Raw genomic sequence first — 23190 nt, 5'->3', positions numbered from 1 at the left:
CACTGTATTGATTAGTCGAACAGAAAGATCTGAGCCTTTCAAACTTTGATGCTAGAGAAACAAAGAACTTTAGTGTTTACTAAAGAAGTGCTTTGTTGTTGCATTGTAGGCAATAAAAAAAATTATTTTCTTAATTTAAGAAGTACTTATGTGTTAAATGAAAAATCTGTGATTTTTAAAAAATGTTTATTAATCCATTCTGATACATTCTTGTGTTTCAAACCGTACTTTTCTTGGAGAACCTTTTCAGTTTAACTGTGATTAACAGGGGTCCCACAGGGCTCTATTCTTAGTCCTCTGCTATTTTATCTGTATTTCCTGCCATTTGGCTCCATTTTCAGAAAGTAAAATATTGCTTTTTATTGTTATGCAGATGATACTCAGATTTATGTTTCCCTAAAACGGAAAAATGACAACTATATCCAAGGTTTAAATAAATGTCTTGACGAATTAAAAGCTTAGATGGCCTTTAGCTTTTTAAACATCAATGAAAATAAGACCGAAATGCAGATTTTTATTTGTCTTTTTGCTCTATCAGATTACAAAAAGCATGTTGTTGCAAACCTTGTTTTAAAAAGTGTTTTAGATTAGATGGGCAGATCAGTCTTTCATATTTTTTCCAAAACGACTGTACAAAATCTGCATTAAATGTCCATTTCTGCTCATGACCTCTGCTCCAAAAGACTGAAATAGGAGGCTAACGTTAGCTAAATTCTCCTCTGTTTTCATGACTCTTTGATAATTTTACTCATAATGTGATTTCTATAAGTTATGATGAATTGGTTAAATGGTGAAGAAATCCATCAAAACTGCAGATAAAGTTTAGTAGTAGACGTGACTCAGGACCTTTGACCTTCCTTCCCAACATCTGTTTGTGTTGTTTGATTTTTACAGACGCAGTCTTGTAATTTTGACTTCCATGTAAGAAATTAAACGTGGCATGGGAGTGAACAGCTATTTTTGAATGTTTGACTCATCCAATGATAATTCAGACACATTATTGACCTGGAATAAAAGTTTTATTCAGTACCTCCCTTAATATGTAAGCCAGGTATATTATCCTGCCTTCCCTGGAACAACCATCGAGTTTTTAGTGATAAGAATTGGCATCGATATGCAGAAATTATGTCTCTGTTCTTGAAATTATTAACTTTCAATGGATAAATGGATAACTAAAACTGTTACAGAGTTTAGCAAAAGTATTCACATACATTTTGTCCAATACTTCAACCACAAACTTAAGGAAGTTTAATTTGGATTTTATGTGATAAAGCCACACAGAGTTGCACACATGCTACGTAGAACTATGTACTGTATGTAGTTTTTATAAATAGAAATACAAAAAGTAGTGGTGGGAATTAATTACAGGTCAAAGTTTATGGGATATATGTTTTGAGTATTAGAGAACTTCTTAGGAACGACAAAATAAATCATGCTAGGAGGGATTTTCTCCTTTAACTGTGACCGTAAATGTCAAATCCAAACTTTTATCTGAGAATCTGAATGAATTAATCAGGATATATTTTTAGTTTTTAGACTGGTGTATGCTGTATACTCCTAAAAATACTTTCTTCAGAGTTTTAAAGGGACTAGTTCAACATGTTGGCCTAAATATGTTAAAATGTTCCATTAACATTAAAATTTTATGTTTTAAAATTAACATAAAAGTTGTTCTTTGTGACATGTAATTACTTCATTATGTTTTACATCATTATCAGTAGCTGGCACAAAATCAAAATAAATCGGAAGATAATGTATGTTTAACGAGTGAATGAAGCACCTTTAAGTCTTAGTAATGCACCTTTCTAATATATTTGAGGAAATTTAATGCTCAACATCAACAGTTTGAGTCTGAAACTGGAGCTACCTGCAGCATGTATTCTTCTTTTTAGCAGCATTTCCAAGCTGCAGCAACATAAACAGATGATTTCTTTGGCAGACTATCTCCTCATCTTCATTTTCCTGTTGTCATTTCTGCATTGGCTTTTTTTCGCAATGTGCTTTGGTTCAAATTTAAACAGCTGAATGTTACTTATTGCATAAAAATCACTGTTCTGGCTGCACGGAGCTAGCTAGCTAGTTAGCGCTGTAGCATATTTATTTAAATTTATGAAAACCAAACAGCCTGCTGCAGTGTTTTTAAATTTCAAATAAATGTTTCTCAGACAAAGTTTATTGGTACAACTAATGGTGAAGACCTTTAAAACAGGAGAGTCCATTGTGGTTAAATGCATGCCGCACTTTTCAGATGTGTAGTTGTAAAATCCATTGAAAATCTCCTAAATTAAATACTTCAAACTTTTACAAATCCCTGTAAATCAAAGGTTTTGTCTTAACCAAAGAAGAAAAAACACATTTGAATTGTATCTTTTAGTAGTTAAGCAGTACAAACATGCAGAACCTGCTCTTTCTTCTGCTTCATCTTTAAAACATTTGCTCCTGAACTGTTTCTCACATATTTGTTTTTCCTGAAGAATGAATTTGTTTTGTTGAACCTCCTCCTCCTGAAGGACGCAGTGTTGTTTACTAAAGTCTGTTTATCTGTTTAGTATTCAGCTGCTGCTCGGATACTGAAGCAGGATTTGTAAGATTTATATTGTAGACACGCATATGCCCAGTCTTACATGCAAATCTCAGCCAACTCCCTTTGGACCCAATTTACTGACATTCTCTGCACGGTTTTGTAATTACTGTTTCTGTTGGGCATTGCACTTTAATTACAGCACGTGATTTTGTTTTATTTTGGCTATTTTTTTAAAATTATGTTGAAATTAATGAAATTCCTTGAATGTGTTTTATTTCTGCTCCTTTAATTGCTTGTTTCTAATGCACACAGCTGTAAAGTTGAACAGTTCTGCGTCTTCTTGCTCGTGTTTTTGCTGAAGGTGAGTCGCTGTGAGAAGTTTGGATACGGAGTGATGGTGACACAGGTAGCGGCGACCGCTCCAGGGGTTGCAGCTCTGCACAGCTCAGGTAACAAAGTGCTCATTTGTATAAACAAACACTTGTCAGCTGGGATGCTTGAGGCTTGAATTGGAAATTTCTGTGCAGCTACTGTGAAGAATTCTGTTGTTGTCCATCTCAGGAGTTGTTCACTGTCAAATTTGGGCACATTTTGGTATAAAAAGAGGAAATATTGTGAATTTATTGAATTTGTTTATATTTTTTTTATCTCTAGGTTTTGTCAGATTGCTGATTGTGGATCTGTGGTCGGCTCTCGAATGTGGAAGTGATGATGCCAGAGTCGTCCGACCCAAACCGACCCCCATGGACTCCATAGACAGAAGCTGCCTCAAGGTAAGCGCATGGACAGAGCCGGCCCAAAGCATATGCATGTTGAGCGGCTGCTTATAGTCGCTTCAATAGCTGTACTTTTTATTACGAATGTTTATTTTTATATAAGAAGATTATGTGAATCTCATTTTGTTTATTTAGTAGTAATAGACACATTTTACATAAATTTAAATTCATTATTACTGTCAAATAATTAAATTGCTACACTTTAACATCATTCTGTTTTTCAAAATGCTAAATAATTGGAGCATTTTTAAGCTACTTAAAAATAATAGGTACGTTACACACAATGGTGAAACATCTGTTGACATGTTGGGATGAGCTGGGGGGGGATTAAAATCAGGTTAGGGAGCCAAAATGGCTTTGGCCGGCCCTGCATAACAGGAGAAATTTAAGCCACATTTGAAGGTCATATTGTCTTTCAAACTGTCTATATTTCCAGAAGTTTCTACATTCTAATTTGTTTTTTAAGTATTAAAGCTCATATTTTGTTCATTTGATCGACTTCCCTACATGAAAGTTTGTGTAAAGCTACATATGGCAGCATATGGTTTCTCTGTAATTTAGCTCAGAAATAAATTAAGTTAAACTAGGGATGAATGACTTCTGCATCAACATCGGCGTCGGCCGGTGTCAATGTTTGAAATATTGGTATCGATCCCATAAGTGAAAAATCTAAATATTGGTTTGGTTGTTTGTTCTTTTTTTTTTTTTAGTTGGACTTCAAATCTGAAATAAAAAAAAAGTTTCAGCAACGTTATTGTCAAATACCAATATTGGCCAAAATGTTTGTATCGGTGCATCAATTCTTAAAATTATTACAACTGCTTAGTAACACATTAATAGTTCAGTGTATTTATTTATTAAAAACCACAACAAAATAATCACTTAATTTTTGTGATATTTGTTGGAGAATTCACCTAATATTCTATATGACACGGTGACATCTAGTGGCAAATTTATGAACTGCAAACAACTGATTTTTTTTGCTGTTTCAAGAATGTTTTACAAACCATGGTGGAGAAATGTGGAATAAATCAAATTACATTGCGTTACTTGTTGTTTCCTCCATAAATTAATTCATAAATACTTTAATAATCCCAAAGATAAATTTAAATATAAAAGTTTTTTTTAGCGTTGTGACTAGAGTTGGACAGCAAACAGTTACATTTACTTCTTTTGGAAAAAAAATTACTTTATTAAATTGTATTTGTTACTTTTAATTCAGTAACTTTACTATTAAGTATTGCGACTCTTGAGTAAATTTATGGATACTTTCTCCACTGAGAGTAACTTCAATAAGATAAAATTTTTTTTAAAGTAAAACAAACTTGCAGTTTTTGTCAAAGTTTTAAACTGAAAGAAACTGATTCTGAAAATTTATTTTGCCTTATTGTATCATGTACTTACGCTATTTTTATTAATTAATAAAAATTTTCATTAATCTAAAACAACAACATTGCCACATAGCTTCTTTTTTTAAATAATAGATTATTAATGTTTTGATCAGTTACTCAGTAAATGACATATTCTTCTGTAAATATATCAGTTCACTTGAAATAAAACAAAACTTGCAGGAAGCTTTTCAACTGGTTATTTAAACTTGTTTTAAGTAAATTATTCCTTAATGTTGATTAAAAGTAGCATTAGTTCAACTGGAGGATTATTCCACTTATCTCAATATGTTACAAGTGAAACAATCTGCCAGTTAAACTGGTAGTTTTTCATCAATATTAAAGATTAATGACTTCAAACAATCTCCTACCTCTTGTAAATTAGTACACTTGAAATGCAGTAGAAATTAGATTAAAAGTACTTGGTAATATTTTGTTTTTTCAGTGTAACAAACCCTTTTACTGCAGTTTTATTCCTGATGTTTAAATGTACAGATAACAACCCAACCACTAACTTTTTTGGACTGAAATGTCCTCAGCTATAAGAAAAAAATGTAGAAATTAATTTCTGCAAATTTGGAAATGTGGGTGGAAACGTTTTAGTTTGAATGTTTCTCTCTTTTCTCGCCTAGAAGAGTCTAAACAAATTCAACTTGAAGCATCAGGTTGCGTGCGGCCGAGTTGTGAAACTGGCCGACTGAATCCAGACCGTCAGTGAACTGTGAACTTTGACCCCCAACCCTGCCACTGGCGGCGTTAAAGCCGGCCTTGTCAGCGTGTCAGCTGCCAGGTTGTATTCAGGAAATCCTCAAAGCACAACAGACCATGTTGCAAAGTTTCTGATTTTCACCAGGATCCACAGGAAACACCAAATAAAACAAGTTCTGGTTTCACAGCATCTTTACTTTAAGAATATTATCTGAAATATCTACTTAATCTGTTAATTTATCGTAATAAAACATGTTTAACTTACGATTCATTCTGTATATTTTCTTTTTTTGAATTTTAATTATAATTTTTTTATTTATGAAAGCCTGATATACTTTGATAATAATATTAACATTAAATAAAACAAATTCTTTACATAAAACTTCCTGTCAATCCTTTGCAAGCAAGAATGAAAAATAGAAAAATTGAAGCAAATCCACGATAAATTCAAATTTGCGCCTTGATTTTTATTTATTTTAAATTAAAATCACTGCAGTTGCATGTGATCGGATATCAGTGACGATGCCACTGATCAATAAGGGCCGATCTATTCAGTCTAACTCTATACTTTGAGCTAAATCATGTTTTATTGTTTATTTTACATTATATTTAGAATTCCTTGCACTTTCTCATCATTTTAAAGGTTTTTTTTTTTATATGTTTGTTTACATGTTTCTTCATTATTTACTTTAAATTGGCTGTTATAACTATAATTGCACTGACTGAACAAATTAAAGTTGTTTTTACCTGTTTGACCAAGATTGTGACGCTATTTAAATGTGCTGTACTGGTGCAAAGTTACCATATAAATGTCTGTTTTAGAAAGAAATTAAGTTTTAAGTCAATTCGTCATTGTTTTTCTGTATCGGCTGATGCTAAGCCTCAGATATCGGTATAAGAAGTGAAAAAGTGGATCGGTGCATCCCTAATTCAAATTGTTCCACCGTGAAGTCTTTTAAAATTGACATCGTTCTTAAGAAAATTTATCAGTTTGAAATTTTTAAATAACTTCTAATTGTTCTTGTAAGTGACATCCAGAATTAGCTGAAGTATTTTTGCTTAAATTCATGAAGGAACCTCGGATATCTGTATCGGAAGTGAAAAAAGTGGATCGGTGCATTCCTAATTTCTATTACTTTATTTGTATTTTTCATCAGCTTGTTGTTTCTGTGTCCCCAGTCCTTCCTGTCCCTGGTCAACCTCCTGTCCTCCTCCTCCTCCGTTTGGGAGCTTCTGTGCCGACAGCCGTTGGCGAACAAGAGCGAATACAGCCTGAGAGAAATCCCATCCTCCATACCTGTGAGCAGTTCCCTTCCCAACCAACAGAGGGCGTCTTTGAGCTTCGATTCATCCTTCCACCCACACCCACACATGAGTGGAAAGCACAAAGGCCTTCCATTAAACCTTCCTCTGCTCTGTTTTTGTTTCGCTTCTCGTTTCAGGATTTGATTGACAGGCTGGTTGCCGTGGATTCGGATGTGAAGATCCACTCGCTGTTCCAGTACGAGCAGTCGCACACCTTCGGCCTGAGGTGAGATGAGTGTTTTTTCCCATATAGCTTGACATCGGAGGGGGGAAGCGCATGATATGGGATTAGCACACACTCACTCCCCTCAGTCTGTGGCATTAGCAGCCTTCCACTTTGATTACCGGCTTTGGGAGGGTGATGAAAGGATTTTTCTGGATAAGATCGAAATAAGCCCGGCTCTGTGGGTATTTATGAGTAACTCGCTCCTTCAGTGAGAGCGCTGGTTACAATGAAAGAAAATACACTTAAAATGAATGAATAAATAAATAATTTCTTGCATTTTTCATCAGGGGTGTCCAAAAAAATGTCATTTTTAATAAAATCACCAAATATATTGTGATTTTTTTTAAAAAAACGTTTTAACTCTGATTTGTATCACAGCGCATTAGAGCTACTGTACAGAAAAAAACCTCAAAAATTTTAACTTCTAGAAAAAACTTCCAAAAGTAAAAAAGTTTCCACTTTGTGGAAATTTCTTATTTATTTTTTTTTTTTCAAGAAAATTTCTGAGACTAATTTCAAAATCTCTGAATTTTTTCTCAGATTTTTCCAACTTTATTTTCCAACCCAAACTGCAGTGAAAGCAGCAGAAAATGCAGTAACAGTAATGAATGCAGAAAACCACCGTTTTCCTGACCTGCTGGTTTTATTCCTGAGCGCTCTCTTTGGGCTTCAGGTGAAATCCTTCATGTCTTCCACTAATGGTTCTGGTCTGTGCAGCCGTTTAAATGACTTTGAGATCCAACTCGGATAGATGATCACCTTTTGTGATTATCTGCCCACCGTAGACGGGAATGTGAGACCCGGCCTCGTAATGCGCTCAGCTGATCATGTATCATGTATGTCAGGTAATGAATAATAGATTACAGCTTCAGGTTGTTTAGTTGTAGTAATAAGTTTTATTCTATTTTATTCTGTCGGCTTCCTTTAGAGGAACTTGGGGGAATTTATTTCTTAGATTGCTTCTTTTCTAAATTTATCTGTACACTTCCCTTTTCCCCAGTTGATTATTTGAAATAATTCAAATACAGAATTTAGCAATTTGTGAAAGAGGTTTTCTGCAGATAATAGATTTTTGTTCTTGTCCTTGGATTCTTGATCTGGATCTAATGGAAAAAAAAAAAAAGATTAATCTTGGGAATTTTCTAGAAAGAATTGAAAATTTCTGACTTTGAAAAGTCAAAAATTTGTTGAAAAAAACTCAGAAATTTTGAGATAAAAAAAAAAGTAAACAAGGACATTTTTGAGTTTGAAAAGTCAAAAATTTTCAACTTTTAAAAGTTTTTTTCTGTAAAGTTTTTTAGATTAATTTTGGTGGCACATCTGTGCTCATAAGTAATTTCTTTACAAATACACACTTTATTAAAAATTTGTTTTCCACGTACAAACATAAATCAAGATTTATTTGATTCAACAAGGAAATTTCTGAGATGAAAATGCAAGAAAAGAAGATTTAAGATTCTTAGAAATTTTCTAGAAACAACTTGGAGATTTTTGAGTTTGAAAATGAAAAAATTTGTTGGAAAAACTCAGAAATTTTGACATTAATTTTAATCATTTTTCAGACAAAAAAGTGAAAATTTCAGTGAAATCTTTGTCTTTTGGAACTCAGTTTTTGAGTTTTGGATCTTCAACGACATCCAAAGTTTTGAGATTTATCGTAGAATTTTTCTTAAAAAAACTTGGGAATTTCTGAGTGTGAAAAGTTTAAAATTTTAATCTTTTCAAACTCAGTTAGTGGCTCTTCCGTCTCATATCAATGACGACTTCTAAAAGTTTTGAGAAAAATCTTGGAAATGTTTGAGTTTCAGAAGTTGAAGATTTTTTTACTTTTAGATTGAGAAATTTCCATTTTTTTCGTTGAAAATCTTTTAGATTAATCTCAAAATTTTGAAGTTTTTTTCTAGCAAATTTTCAAGTTTTCAAACTCATAAATTTCTTTGTTTATTCCTCATCTTGTACTCATCTTAATCTTGACCTTATAGATTCTGTATCAGGTTCTGATCAGTTTTCTAGCCAATCAAACATGTAGAAGTTAATTTCCACATTCTTTTCCTAAGTCCCGTCCCGTCTCCATCTAACTCCATCTGTTAAAACTTTGGTTATTCAGTTTTATTAATCCTCAAATCATAATCTTACATTTATTGTGCTCATTCCAGGTTTAATAACCAACAGTCACTTTCATGTAATTGTATCTTTGCTCAAGTGCTGGAAACAAAACAAAACCTCAAAATCTCTTGATGTTCATAAAAACTAATGAGGACTAAAATCCTTGAGCTTCCTTTGTACTGGAAGCCTCTTTGTTGTCATAGCAACCAGATCTCAGCCTCAGCTTAAGTTGTTTTGATGATTTTATTCCGCTCTAAACTAATCTAGTTGATGCGGTTGGAGAACTAAACTCTGTTCAGCTCGATTTCATTATAATTTGCTACGTTATTAATATAAACAGATGAGGAAAGATTTTTCAAAAAGCTGGACTGGAAACAAAGTTAATGATGATTTTTAACGTCAATGAACAGATAAGTGAACATCTGTGAATGTGAAAATCTTTGCTTTACTTTTCGCTGTCTGATGGCTTAAGGTCCTGTCATTTAGTTTGTTTCTTTAATAAATTAATAAATGGTTTGTTGTTTCATGCACATCTTTCAATGTTTAATAAAATAATTTGTCCAGTTCACCTTGAGTGACAATATTTCAACCTCACAAAAGTGAATTATTGAATTAATCTCATTATTGATGCCATGGAAACATGATTATAAAATGAACTGTTCACAATTTTTTATTTGTGGAGATTCGAGTCGACAGAAAAGCTAAACGCTGCTAATACTTAAGATTTGCTCTAAAAACGGTTTTATTTACATTCAGAATATACCTGAATGTAAATTAAAAGGTTTCAGTACTACTTTATCATCTATCGCACCCTGCAGACCTGAAACGATTAATCATGAAATTATCGATTAATGGTTAACTGCAGCATACAAACTCAGAAAAAGGCTTAAAAAACCGTAGTTTGCACTGTACAAAGTCTTTACTTTCCATAAAGAAATTTCTTGGTGCATTCTTGATGGTTGTGCAGGAGGCACCACTTCTGCTTTCCAAAGATGTAAGATTGTATAATTGCACCTCTGTATGCAGCCATTTTCACGTGTGAGTGTAAATGTTGAATTATTTGGATTTAAGGTGACAAGACACCCTAAAACAAAACTAAAATCTCATTATCTAAGAATGATTTTCTGCAAAAAAGTGTGATCTTTTGTTTCACCCGTCTTAAAATGTTAAAGGAATCCTAAAAGGTCAGCTGTAAAGAAAAGAAACAGATGTTAATCAGGCTTTTCCTCTGTTAAACTCACAGTCCTGGGGGGTTTAAAGCATCCGCCTCCAACGGAGAGCTGCAGGTTTGCCTCATTGTTTCAAACTGAAGGTGAGAAGTTCCTGACAAGCTTTTCGCTTCCTGATGTTCAGCTGTCAGAAAGAGTGAGCCGAGCCGACAGTCACAAAGAAACCGTCCAAAGATCCACAAACACTCCGACTCTCATCACACAACATGCTAAACTATCAGCTTATGGCTACATTACCACAAACCTGCAGAGGATGAGACGGAAATTAAAGGCCGGTCGCTATAAGATAAATTAAAACGAGCTCAATAATGTCCATTTGTGTAATTTATTGTTTTTGTCTTTTCTCTTTTTCTACCAGAAACTGGATGGTAAAAGTCTTCAATCTGGTGTTTTAGTCTCAGATGTTTTTCTTTTGAAGGACAATTTCATTGACTTCATAATTTATTTATTTTATTTGTTGTTTTATTTATTTATTTTTGATATTTAAAATTTCTTCCGGTTTTTGTGTCACATTTTTGCTAGGATTTAAAGTGTATTGATTTTTACGAATGTGTTCCTGCATTATTACCACTATGTTACTGTTGATAATGGTCTCAAAACAATAACAATAACAAAATGTCCCAATAACTTCTGGGACATTTTATCGTCCTATCGTGACAGGTTTGGGCTGAAATCAGTCAGATGAATAAAACGGAGCCGATTTTCTGAATATTTTGTAATATTTTTTCTCTCACCGGGACAGACACGTTGGTTTAAATCCGAGCACTTGCTTTGTTTTCCAGCTCTCTCAATATCTCAAAATGTTGCTGGACCTTATCAGCCTGTCTGAGCCTGCTGTCATTACCAGCAGCTGAAAATGAACCGTGAATGTTTTCCCGAAGGCTCCCACTTGACAAAGCTCTCAATTGGCTTTAACAAGCTGTGCTGGCTGACCTAATACAAGCAGACAAAAGGCCAGGGGACAAAAAGAAAAAGTCCAAACTGAGTCTTTGCCCATGTGTTTCTGCCCTGCAGTGCAGTATGTACTAAATTAAAGTTTGTAATTCTCTGTAGTGCCGTTCTGTTGCAGTATCTCGGTCTGCCAGGCATGTCTGTAATTTCGTGTCTTTGTTTTGGGTTCGTGTGCCTCGCTGCAGACTGCTCAGTGTGCTCTGCTGCTGCTTGGACTCCTTCCTGCTGCTGGAGAGCCAGTACAACATCTGCTGCACGCTGCTGCAGAGTCAGAGGGAAAACGTCGCTGACCAAGACGCCACAGACGGGTACGAAGCCAGAAAGGCAGAGTCAGAGGAAAACTCGGTTCACACAGAGCCGGGTCCGTTCATGTTGGCAGCTTAAATTCTGTTTTAATTAAAAATGAGGCTTGTAAATAAAATCATATTTTACAAAACAGCTCAGACAATTACAAATGATTAAATGTTTTCAAGAATAATCGTCATTGAAATAATGCTACAAGAAGTTTTATTACAATAATAAAATCATAATATTAGCAGAATAAAGACGCAGTTTTACCTATTTTACATATTATGTATTTTTCAGGCACATAGAATAATTATATAGCACAACATGCTGCATATCAAATATGACTCAAAAGAAATTAGACTTTGTAATTTAATGCCTTGAAATTGGGCCTCTGTCTCTTTAAGAAACTTCTGCTCTTTCTGAAACTCCACCTTCAGTAAGTCATTACAACATGGCTTCTCTATTAACTCTTTATCAACATTTTTACCAGCGTTTCACTGAGAAGTGTCTCCTATAATGAGCGCAGTTGATCTGCAGTTTCACCAGGTGTTGCTAATTGCTCCTGGCTAGTCTGAAGGAGCCAGGCTGAGTTTGCTGCTATATTTTATAATGTTTGTGGTGTGGACCCCAGGATTAACAGCCTCTACTGTGGTAAATAAACAAGTAAAAAAAAATATCTAGAGGCTTTTCAGACCAAAAATATTGCTAAGAATTCAAAATCTACTTACAATCTTTTTTTTCTTTCTTCATGCACAAACCAACTTAAATTACGTAATTAAGCACCAACGTTAATAAAATGTTGGTGCTACCCTTTAAAACAATGATGACAAGATAAAAGATTTAATTTCTAAATGTTTTACTTTAGACTTTTCTTGCTTTAGCTGCATGTTGAAATCTGGACTCGCATTTGTTGCATTGAAAACATCAAACTGACTGTTTCAGCTTTTCTAAAAGCCAACAATCAGAAACTTCAGTAAATTAGCCCCATTTTTATTCTCTTTGTGCATCATCTTGATTTGACAGAAAACTTTCAGATCTAATAAAAAAATGTAAGCTTTAGATGTGTCAGAATAATAAATAAATAAGATGGAAGGAAGGATAAATACAAAGACCATTTCCCAAAGTGTTTCTTTGAGAGTCCTTCCAGTGGAGACGCTGCTATTGCTGCTGGTTACAAATGGAAAAGGCCCTGAAGAGACGCTCACATGCCAGGTTTGAAAACTCGCTCAGCTTCACAGAATGATGGCCCGCTCATTTCTTCCTCTTTTTTTAATCTATTTTGTACATTTCTGTAATGGTTGGCATCAACTTTCCTGTTTATTCTTTTCAGCTCTCTTTGTGTTTTCAGCTCGGTGTCATCCTGACTTTGTGTTTTGGTGTTTAACCTTTGAGTTAACCCGTTTCCCTCCACATCCCCTCGTTTTGTCTCTGACCTTTTTAACATCGATGACACCAGAACTCACATCTAAGACATATTTTTTACCAATAAAGCATAAGCATGCAACATTTTGGAGCAATCTGGCCTTTGGAAAGAGAACCGTAAAACAAAATAGTCTTTTTGATTGGTTTCTGGATTCCAAATTGCTTCAACTATAAGAACCGTCCACAGATAATTGGAAATGTTCTGACCTTCGCTGAGATTTAAACAACCTACCCTTTTATTTTCAAAATGATATGGTTGCAATAATTTATGGCTTCAGATGTTACAGAAAGGCTTTCATACCACTCATTGCCAATAAAATGGAGGATAGGAATGATTGTAAAGTTTTCATCATGTTGATTTTGTCCTCTATAAATACTGCTGTGTTTTTTAAAGGGGATCTATTATGAAAAATTCATATTTTCCACAGTTTGTTCTTCCATTTTGATCCTCATTGGTTCTAAAAACACACCAAGCGCTTCAAAAACACAATAATTTTATGATCTGTTTCAGAAACCTTCCGAATGTCACAACACAAATCAGTAGGCAATGCCCCTCACCGTTACCTAGCAACCACACTGGAACTCCCCTTGTTACCTAGCAACCTAACCCGAGCTCCAGCACGTTTGGACAGCTGGTTTTACCGCTGTACAATGGCTGCTGGAAAAGACAAGTGTTTTATTGGTGACTTACTGTTCAGAAACCACTTTCTGCATTCTTGTTGCTTGTGCAGGAGGCGGTACTTTGGCTTTTCAAAGATGTACGGTTGAATAATTGCATGTCTGTTTGCAGCCATTTTCATGTCTGAATGTAAACATTGAGTTGTGGGGCATGGCCAGCAACAGCGTATTTGGATTTAACTATATTATAAAGTTATTAAAAAAGTAACTACCTACTATATTAAAAAAGTTGGTTTCTGGAGACTTTTTTTGTTCAGTGAATGTTACTCGTTAAGTATTCTAAAACATTAAATTTGTGATTCCTGCTTCTCTCTCTCTCTGCCTCTCAGGGCGATCATCATCGACAGCCTGTCGGTGGAGAGGAATCACGTCTTGGTTCGTGTTCATGTGGTCGGAGGTCCATCTGAGAGGCGGCTCCCCTCTCGAGCCCTGGAAGAGGTCAGCTTCCTACATTATCTTTTTTCACACCAACATGAAAAGTTTGGCCTGATTTCCAACGTTTGATTTTACTGTTTGGCTGATAAGCATTAATATGTGAAAATATCTTAGTAAACCAACTTAGAAGCAACTTAGAAGCAAGATATAGGAGCTTGCTTTAAAGTCTAATTCCCTAATATTGGGGGAAAAAAATCAACTTTTTTTGGGTCTGTATACTCAGGTTAGCGATTAATCTGTGACTAAATTAGTTGACAATTATTTGAATAATCAGTTCATCACGATTAATCGTTTCTCCCCTAATTTTATATCCTAATATTGGCCTTAAAATTCTTTGTAATGACTTTAACGAACCTCTGGCAGCTTCACTGAACAGCTGGATTTATTCTTTTACTAAATTACAAACAGAAAAACTCTATTGATTAGATAATTAGCAACACTGGATTTTATTTAGGGATATCAGAATAAAAAGCTCAATTTTTCAACCCTGCTTGTAAAAAACTGATTAAAAAGCAAGAATCATTTTACTTCCTCATAGTTTTGTTCTACTCTATTCCATAAAGTTTTTAAGAGTCTCTAAAAACATTGAGAGAAGTTTCTGAAGGCTGATGGTACATAAACTGTAAAAACGTTTCTGTGAACATTATTAATTATACTTTCATTAATAATGATCAACAAAAGTATTTAATTTTTGATTCTTAACCTTCCTCTGTATTTCCATTCTGCCCATGTGCTGCTGCTGCTACAAATGAAAAGAGCGAACTGATAACCAGGCGACCGCCGTCGTCCTTTGAAGCATGCAGCCTTATTTATTCAGCATGCTCCGGGATTGATATCAATTATTCAGGTGTTGTTTATGCTGAGCCCAAACAGGAACTCATTTATGCTGAGGTCAAGGAAATTATATATATAAAAAAAATTATTTCCAAAGGAGAGAGTGGAAATTAGTTTAGAGACTGTTATGTTTGTCTGCTTAAAACCTCCAAAGCAAATGAGAAAAATCCATCCATGAGTGAACAAGAAAACAAAAACTATACACATCTATGTGCAACTAATGATTAATTGAGGTCTTAATTTGTCTCAACGATTAATTGATTAATCAGATAAAAAATTGGCTTATTCTGCAGATTATTTATTTAACAAGTTGAGCATTTTTTACTTTACTAGAATTAAAAAAAAAATGTTAATGGAAAAACAATTCAATTATTTTTTGTTAATACAGAAATAAAAAGACGATTGCCTGAAATGTAATAACACAATATTACTTTGGTGGACGGATGCAAAGGATGCAACGCTAGCTAAAAAAAGTACTGCCCACTAATCTGTTTATTTTTTGGATTAATTATTGGACAAAGTGCTTAATGTATATTTTTGTATCGAATTTGAATCAGGTGAAGCTAAAAACGTCCCTAGAGGAGATTTCCAAAATAATAAGGGTTTGAAAGGCTAAATTTGTATATTTTTTGTATAGTTTTGAAAATATTTCTTTCCAACTGTTTTGTTCTTTCAGCAAATGATCTTTTTATCTAGCTTCTGTACTCCAGTTAACGATTTGGCATTATTTCAGTAATTGATTAATCACGATTAATTTGATTAATTCTTTCAGCCTTTGTTGTTGACAAAGTGTATCAGTGGAACTAGAACATTTTTATTAATATTCGAGAATTATTGACATAAAACAAGCAACTATTTCTTGATAAAAAGTTTTTTCTAAGTTTTTTATTATTTCAAGTGTAAAAAATGGAAAACTAGACAGAAATACTTAGTAAGATTTTGTGTTTTTTGCAACACGTTGAACCACAATTCAAAAGCAATGTCTGATTTTTACTGGATAAGATATTTGTTGTCCGCTTCAAATTATTTCAGTGACAATTATGGGCTTTTATTAACAGAAAAACGATAATGTTGTCCACATTTGTTTAGACGTAAACAGAAGCTTGAAACACGAGTCACTTCAGACACAAAACTTCACCAAGTCTCCAATTCAGATCATTACTAGTCCAAAAGCAACATATTGAATGTCTGCAATCATCAGCACCTTCCTGAAAAACATCGTTTCCAAACTTTCTCAAAAGATTGCGTCATCTGACAGGAAAATGAATGAATTGACTTTCTGAACCTCATTAACATCAGGAGCATATTGTGTTGGTAAGTCACCCACTGAGCTCAGTCAAAAACTAAATATAACTTCTGCACTGAATCAGAAATGATTAAAAGTATTGAAAAATAAATAAACAATTTTTTGCACTTTTACCAGATGTCAGCACTAGCGAAAAGCCTCAGCAAAAAGAAATTTAAAACCTATTGTCTCTAAGCTCTGATATTAAACAGGCTTTGTCCAGAAAAACTTTTTTTTAAATCAGAATAAAGAAAGACATTATGTCCTGGTGGGCAAAAGGTGAAAATAGGTGAAATATTTAAATCATTTTAATATCTTTGTGACATTAGAAATGTGTATTTTTCTCTTTCTTTGGTCCAGGGAGAACTTCCTTACTCTTGGCCGATGTTTCTAAGCTATCCTCCTCCATCCTGCTATGTTCCAACGTTACAGGTCAAAAACGACACACAAGGTAAGAGAAACATCATCAGTTTCTGCAATTAAAAGTTTTTAAATTACTTTAAGGATTTTACTTCTGTTTTTCTTGCATTTAATCATATTTTCTGCGTACTTGTATTTGTCCTCAGAATGTGAGATTAGTACATTTCTGGCTTCATCCAAAGAACCAAGAGATGAGGAGAGTTGGTTGGAGATCTGCCAAAGACATTTCTGCAAAGCCATAAAATCAAAACCCAACACTTTAACTGGGAAAGGTGAGTTACTGGATCAATTTGGTGTTTGTTGTCTGTTCAGTAGTTTCTATCATGGCGTTTAGTTTTAGGGAAAATTGTCTAGTTTCTGGTGCAAATAAATTAATTCACTTGAAATAAGACAAAACTAGCGTACAAGTAACTTTCCAACAAGATATAGGATTAAGTCACACTGCCTTGTTACCTAGCAACCCAAGCTGAGATCCAGCTGTACAATGGCTGCTGGAAAAGACAAGTGTTTTGTTGTTGACTTATCATCCATAAATGATAAGTGCTGCATTCTCGTTGGTTGTCTAGAGACTATTATTAGTTTTCTAAAGTACAAAAATTAAATTGTTGGGATGTAAAAATATGAAAATTTGAGATGATATCCAACAATGACACTGCTGTTATGGTAGATTTTGCCAATACATCATTTTATAAATGTATTATTCGATTACTTGATTAATTGTCAGAATAATCGATAGAATACTGAATTACTAAAATATTTGTTTGCAACAACCCTAAAGTTAATGTTTTATGAGCCATTTCAAAAATGTCCTGATTCTTAAGTCACCTACCAAAGGCTGCACTGTTACCTAGCAACCCCAGGGAAGTGCAGCCCTGTTACCTAGCAACTCAAGCTGAGCTCCAGCACATTTGGTCAGCTGGTTTTACCCCTGTACTGTACTGTACAAAGTGTTTTCTAGTTAACTTGCCATCCAGGAACCACTTGCTGCGTTATTGTTGGTTGTGCAGGCGGCTCTACTAATGCTTTTCAAAGATGTACAGTTGTATTATTGCGCATTTGTTTTGGCATTTTCATGTGAGAGTGTAAATGTTGAGTTGGGGGTGTGACCAGCAGCAGCTTATTTGGATTTAAGTGACAACAGTTTTATTCTCTAAAGATTATTTTATGTAAAATGTAATAAATATATCCTGCACTGCCCATAGATCTATGCTAGCCAGTTTAAGGAAGCATAATAGGTCACTTTTAAAAGAATCCAGTCAGATAAGTTAAATAAATGTTTATTTTTCATCCTAAACGTGCTGAATCATAATGCCTGTTATACGTGACCTGCTGGTGGTTTTCATTTTAAAGCGTTTGCGTCTTTCTCTCTTCTCAAATATTACAGAAATCTGAAGCGCCGCTTTTGTCTTTAATAACTCATCATCGCTGTCATTGACTGACGCTTTTTAAATTGCACCTACGCTTACTTTCCTCATATAGGAGTAAATAGCTGTGATTGACGAAAGACAAAAATATATTCAGATGAAGCATCAGGGGAACCTGATTACTCCCTTTCATCAGAACACGGTGGAAATTGCCTACAAAATCATCCGCTGTGGGGCTCATTTGCGGCTTTTCAGAGGAAAAAAATAAATTATGATGATGATTTATTATCTTTTAAGCTTCCCTCAGCTGCAGAGAGGAGGTTTTTTGACTTGTCAATAACCACACAAAAACTGATACTTTCTTTTCAAGAAAAGCCCAAGAAAGGGAAATTGTTACATTTAGCGTTTCAGCTAGATATCTTAAAGAATATACTTTTAAAAATAGAATTTCTTCCTGTCTTTTTTTTTTCTTTTGGGAGACAAAAATGACTCACTAAAGCAGCTTTCATCAAAACTGCTTTATCCATTTCATGCTCAGCAGCTTTCTCTCTTGTCAGCTTATTGATTTCTTAATTGGTCTCCTGCAACAGCGTCTCAATAAGAAGCATTCAGTCATGCCTGGATTCGCTGACTGAACTCTGCTGGCGGTTATGATCATCAACCGCTGTCTCCTCAGCTGACAGCTGGGAAATAATCGTAATTACACTCTTCTGTGTTTACAAAATATCCTGCGATTCTCTACATGTTTATTTAGCAGCGCAGGAATAAAGGTCCACCTGCTACCTGCTGAAGGAATGAAACTATTCTACTTTTGTTTTCTACTTCGTGGTGACTGATTGGTTTTTAATCAATAACTTGATTATTAATAATGTAGCAAACTAAGCAAAACATGATGTGCAAACATTTGGCCAAAATTAGTTTTTTAAAGCAAACATTTTGAACTGTTTTATTTTATCTGCTCACTAATAAACAAAAAAGAATTTCATAAAATTATAGTCTGGATCGGTAAATTATTTTAGGCCCACAGTTTCTAAATATTTTGGATTGATTGTTTTGTATTGTAAAAAAATGTTATACTGTTTTTTTGTTGAAAAATCACAAGACAAAAACATAAACTTTTCGTGATGAAAGGCATAAATCTGCAATAAAAAACATAATTCTCTAATATTGTAATGTCTGAAAATAAAAGAAGTTGAAAAACTGAGATTTCAAATATTACAAAAGTATTACGTAATATTTTAGGAAACCTGTTGTTTTTATTAGAAATTTCAAACTTTTTAATGTCCTTATTCTTGAAAAAAGCAGAACTTTTTGACATCATGGAATATCTGAACTTCAACCCAGAAGTTTCTGAGGTTTTTGTCTTTTTCTTTGACCAAAGCTGTTATTTTGACTTTTATATACAAAGATACTAATATTGTATTTGGTTGTATTTGATAAAAGCCTTAAAATCGTTTTATCGTCGCAGCATAAATGACCGATTTCCCTGCATTAGAACCATAAAGATTGTAATATTATAAAAGTAAAATAAAGACACAGAGGTTCACTTCTTTTTGCCACTCTTCAAAATAGGAAATAGAAGAAAACATGCTTTATAAGCAAGGCAGATGCACTGCAAAAACACAAAATCTTACCAGATATTTTTCTCTATTTCTATTGGAAATATCTTAGTACACTTGAGCTAAGACAAAAAAGTTACTTTTCAGCAAGAAGTAAGAGCTTGTTTTGAGTAAATAGTTGCTTAATATTCATAATATAATTCTCACAAAAATATCTTATTATAAGTTAAATAATCTGCCAGTGGAACTAGAATTTATTTACTTAAACCAAGCTGCTATTTCTTGCAGAAAAGTTCCTTGTAAGTTAGATTCATCTTAGTTTACATGAACTAAGATATATGCACCAGAAGATGCTACAAAAATTGATATTTATGAGGAACTGTCTGTAAAAACAGCTTCTCATCTTAATGTGCCCTCATGTAGTCGGGGTAATAATTGTATAAATGCATTTTTGGCACCGGCTTGTTGTACTTTTCTTTGTTTTTGCCATAAGTACGTCTCCCCATTTCATTTTCCTTGTCAGATCCTCAGTAACTGCGGGTGTCTTTGTCACGCAGCTCTGGGATCTCCGACTGTGAAGTCGACGGGGTTTAGTCAGGGACAGTTGGGGGCATCAGAGCCGTAAATTGATGTGAGTGGCCGACTGCAAAGCCGACTGAGCACGTTGCGAAAAATTGGTTTTTGCAGATGAGCCCTAATTTCCAGATTCATTTGTAAGCTGAACATTCACAAAATGTTTTGTTTGTGTTGTCCAAAAGCCAATATTTTACTCAGACTGGAGCTGCAACTGAGAATTATTTTAGTGATTGATTATTCTGTTGATTAATTGAATGATCGATTAAAAGAAAAAAGACATTCTGGGCTGCAGATGACATTGTTTTAGTAATCAATTATTCTGACAATTAATCGTTGAATCGGCTGAAAACGTTAACAGATTCTGGGGAACAACTAGCGATTGTTTTAGGAATTGATTAATTTGTTGATTAATCAGCTAAGAAATTTATAATTTTGTGATGCAACTAACATTATTTTAGTAATTGATTATTCTCATGATTAATCACCTAAAATGTGACACATTTTGTGGTATAATTAACAATTATTTTAGTAATTCACTATTCTATTGATTATTATTTATACATTCTGTGGTAGAACCAGTGATTATTTTAGTAAGTGATTTTTCAATCAATTACTCTGATGATTGATTATTTGGGTAAAAAGATATTTACAGCCTGTGCTGTGACTAACAATAATTTTAGTAATCGATTATTAATAAGCGGAAGAAATGTATTGATTACTAAATTAGTTGACTATTCATCACGATGAATCTGATTAATCATTTCAGTCCTAATTCAATTCAGTCTCCTACTCAGGAGTTGGCTTTTATGAAAATAAAACAGGGATATTTTAGTCTGAATTATACGTTTTACTTCTAATCTGATATGTAATAAATTTATCTTTGCTTGAACAATTATTTATGAATCTAATTTTTCTCTACAGTGCTGGCTGACCTTCTGGAGAAAGTTGTGGTCCATTTATCCAGCTCTGCCTCCGGAAGCTTCTTCTCTGCAGCTCAGTACAAAGGTCAGAGAGGAACAGACTCATTTTCTTCTTCTTGTTGTCAAATGAAAATCAGTGAAGGTCTTTTGGTGCAAACTGTTACGTAAACCAGTAAAGTAATTTGTCTTGCGATCTCAAAGATTGAAAAACTTGAAAATATACATAACCTGACACCAACTATGCATATTATTTATGTTTGTTCGTATTATGCAGTGTTTGGAGTGTTTGGAGCAGTAACGTAATAAAATGTAGCCTGGCAAAACTTTTAGTATGTTGCAAACCTCCATCAACACAAGTGGTGAATAACTGTGAAGTGGGTGGAAAATGGTAATTGGTTTTTAAGCATTTTTTTTTTTTTACACATTCAAGTCTGAAAAATGCGGCACACAGGGCTGAACGATTAATCGAATTAATCGTGATTAATCGATTATTGAAATAATTGACACTGTTGCAGTAATCAATTCAACTAAAGGTAAATGCATTTATGAGTTTCTGTAGATCTTGTTGGGACAATTTTTTCTGTAAGTCTGGAAATGTTCTTCAGGTGATGAAAGGCCGACTTGGTAACTGTCTTTATGTTGCTCTGAAAGTTCAGGTCAAAGTTCATCACTACATCCAGACTTCAGACCTGATCGCTGGTTTCAAGCTGCGATAACTGAAGCTCTTTTCTGGCTCTAATTGATTCTTGTTCCTTTTTATGTCCACAAATAGTTTTGTTATATTAGTAGTTTTTCCTCTGCTGTAAAAAAACGTCCCTGCAGTAACAGTGAAATAACCTAAAAGCTGGGAAATGATATGTTTTTCAGTGTCATCTGAATGATGTGAGCTGTCCCTGTGGATTCACAGACATGGAGAAAAAAATCCTTCACACTTTGAGAGCGTTTTCCTTCCGCAGGTCAAAATATGTTCGGTTTCACAAGTCTAACAAGCGAACTGTGTCAGCAGGTTGGCGTGTTTGGTAGCCAGAGGGCTAAACAAGCTCCTCCGACTGATGCTAGACAGAAAGATACGAAGCTAATTAGTGAATACCCAGAAAATGTTGGAGACTGTATTTTTTCCTGAAGGTAAAGCGCTAATTGCTTACGTATTCGTCCTAATTAAAATGTTTTTAACTACATGTAGTAACAGTATCCTGTCAGCTTCAACTTGGAAACATTATGTGTCACTTTTCTGGAACAACATTATGTGTCACAAATATTCTAAATAATATTAAAAACTGTGTCAAGTTGGTAATGAAGCTTTTCAAGTTTTACGTAAAACTCTAAGAATTGGTAAATTTTGCAAAAGTGTTGCATATGACTATCATAATATGGTTTTAATTACAAATTTTTATTTGATAATTACTGAGTTAGTAATTAATATATTTAATTAAACTGAGGTAAATGTCTAGAAGCGCTAATTATTTTGTTCTTGGTTATGTGTGCATGTTTTCTCTCGACCTATTGATTGTTTTCTTATTTTTAAAAACTTGTTTGAAATAAATGAAAAATGAAATAAAGTAATTTTGTAAAACCACACAGTCAAAAATTAAATCCCAAAGTCATATTTTCATCATGTTATTCATTCATTTATAAATGTCACAGTTTTAAGCTAAATATTTACCGTAAGTTACATACATGTTGTTTACAGGTACATTATAAACAATTATAATGTTTAATATTATTTCACTCATTTCAAAAATTAGACTTGTTTATTTTCTAAACCCATTACATACGAAAGGAAATATTTCAAGCCTTTATTTCTTGATTTTGTCTCTCAGAAAATACAATATTGCAAAAAAAAAAAAAAAACCTCCTGGTGTTGCACTTTAATCAACTTATAAATTTAAAACACAAAACGTCATTGCTAAAGAAGCTGAATGTCGCAGAGTTCTGTATTAAAGCACATTCATAGAAGGTTAAGTGGAAGGAAAAAGTGTGGTTGGAAACACGAGTGTGAATAAATGAACGATTATGCAAATATATTCCTAATAAGACTAAATATAATCGAGCTGTATGGCAAAAAAAAAGAAATGTGAAGTTTTTATATTTTCTTATAACAGAAAGGGAATTTTATTATATAGATTTGTTAAAGAGTGAAATATTCTAAGCCTGTATTTTGAAAATCCAAAATGTATGTGTCTGGAAATTAGCAGA

The 23190-nt window shown here is 33.8% G+C and overlaps 1 protein-coding gene across 3 annotated transcripts in view; it reads left to right on the top strand.

Moving 5' to 3' along the window:
- Positions 1-23190, top strand: part of tbc1d32 (TBC1 domain family, member 32) — a 61121-nt gene that overhangs the window by 17716 nt on the left and 20215 nt on the right. For all 3 annotated transcript variants that reach the window (XM_044106126.1, XM_044106128.1, XM_044106125.1), the window contains exons 20-28: positions 2886-2973; positions 3179-3297; positions 6576-6695; positions 6839-6927; positions 11399-11521; positions 13931-14039; positions 16516-16606; positions 16722-16847; positions 20996-21079. In XM_044106126.1, coding sequence (XP_043962061.1) covers positions 2886-2973; positions 3179-3297; positions 6576-6695; positions 6839-6927; positions 11399-11521; positions 13931-14039; positions 16516-16606; positions 16722-16847; positions 20996-21079 — 949 coding nt within the window. The remainder of the gene's footprint in view (positions 1-2885; positions 2974-3178; positions 3298-6575; positions 6696-6838; positions 6928-11398; positions 11522-13930; positions 14040-16515; positions 16607-16721; positions 16848-20995; positions 21080-23190) is intronic.

The sequence above is a fragment of the Gambusia affinis genome, linkage group LG22 (genome assembly GCF_019740435.1).
Source record: "Gambusia affinis linkage group LG22, SWU_Gaff_1.0, whole genome shotgun sequence".
Classification (NCBI taxonomy): Eukaryota; Metazoa; Chordata; class Actinopteri; order Cyprinodontiformes; family Poeciliidae; genus Gambusia; species Gambusia affinis.
The sequence above is the reverse complement of the archived record's forward strand: the minus strand, read 5'-3'. Positions and strand labels throughout refer to the sequence as shown.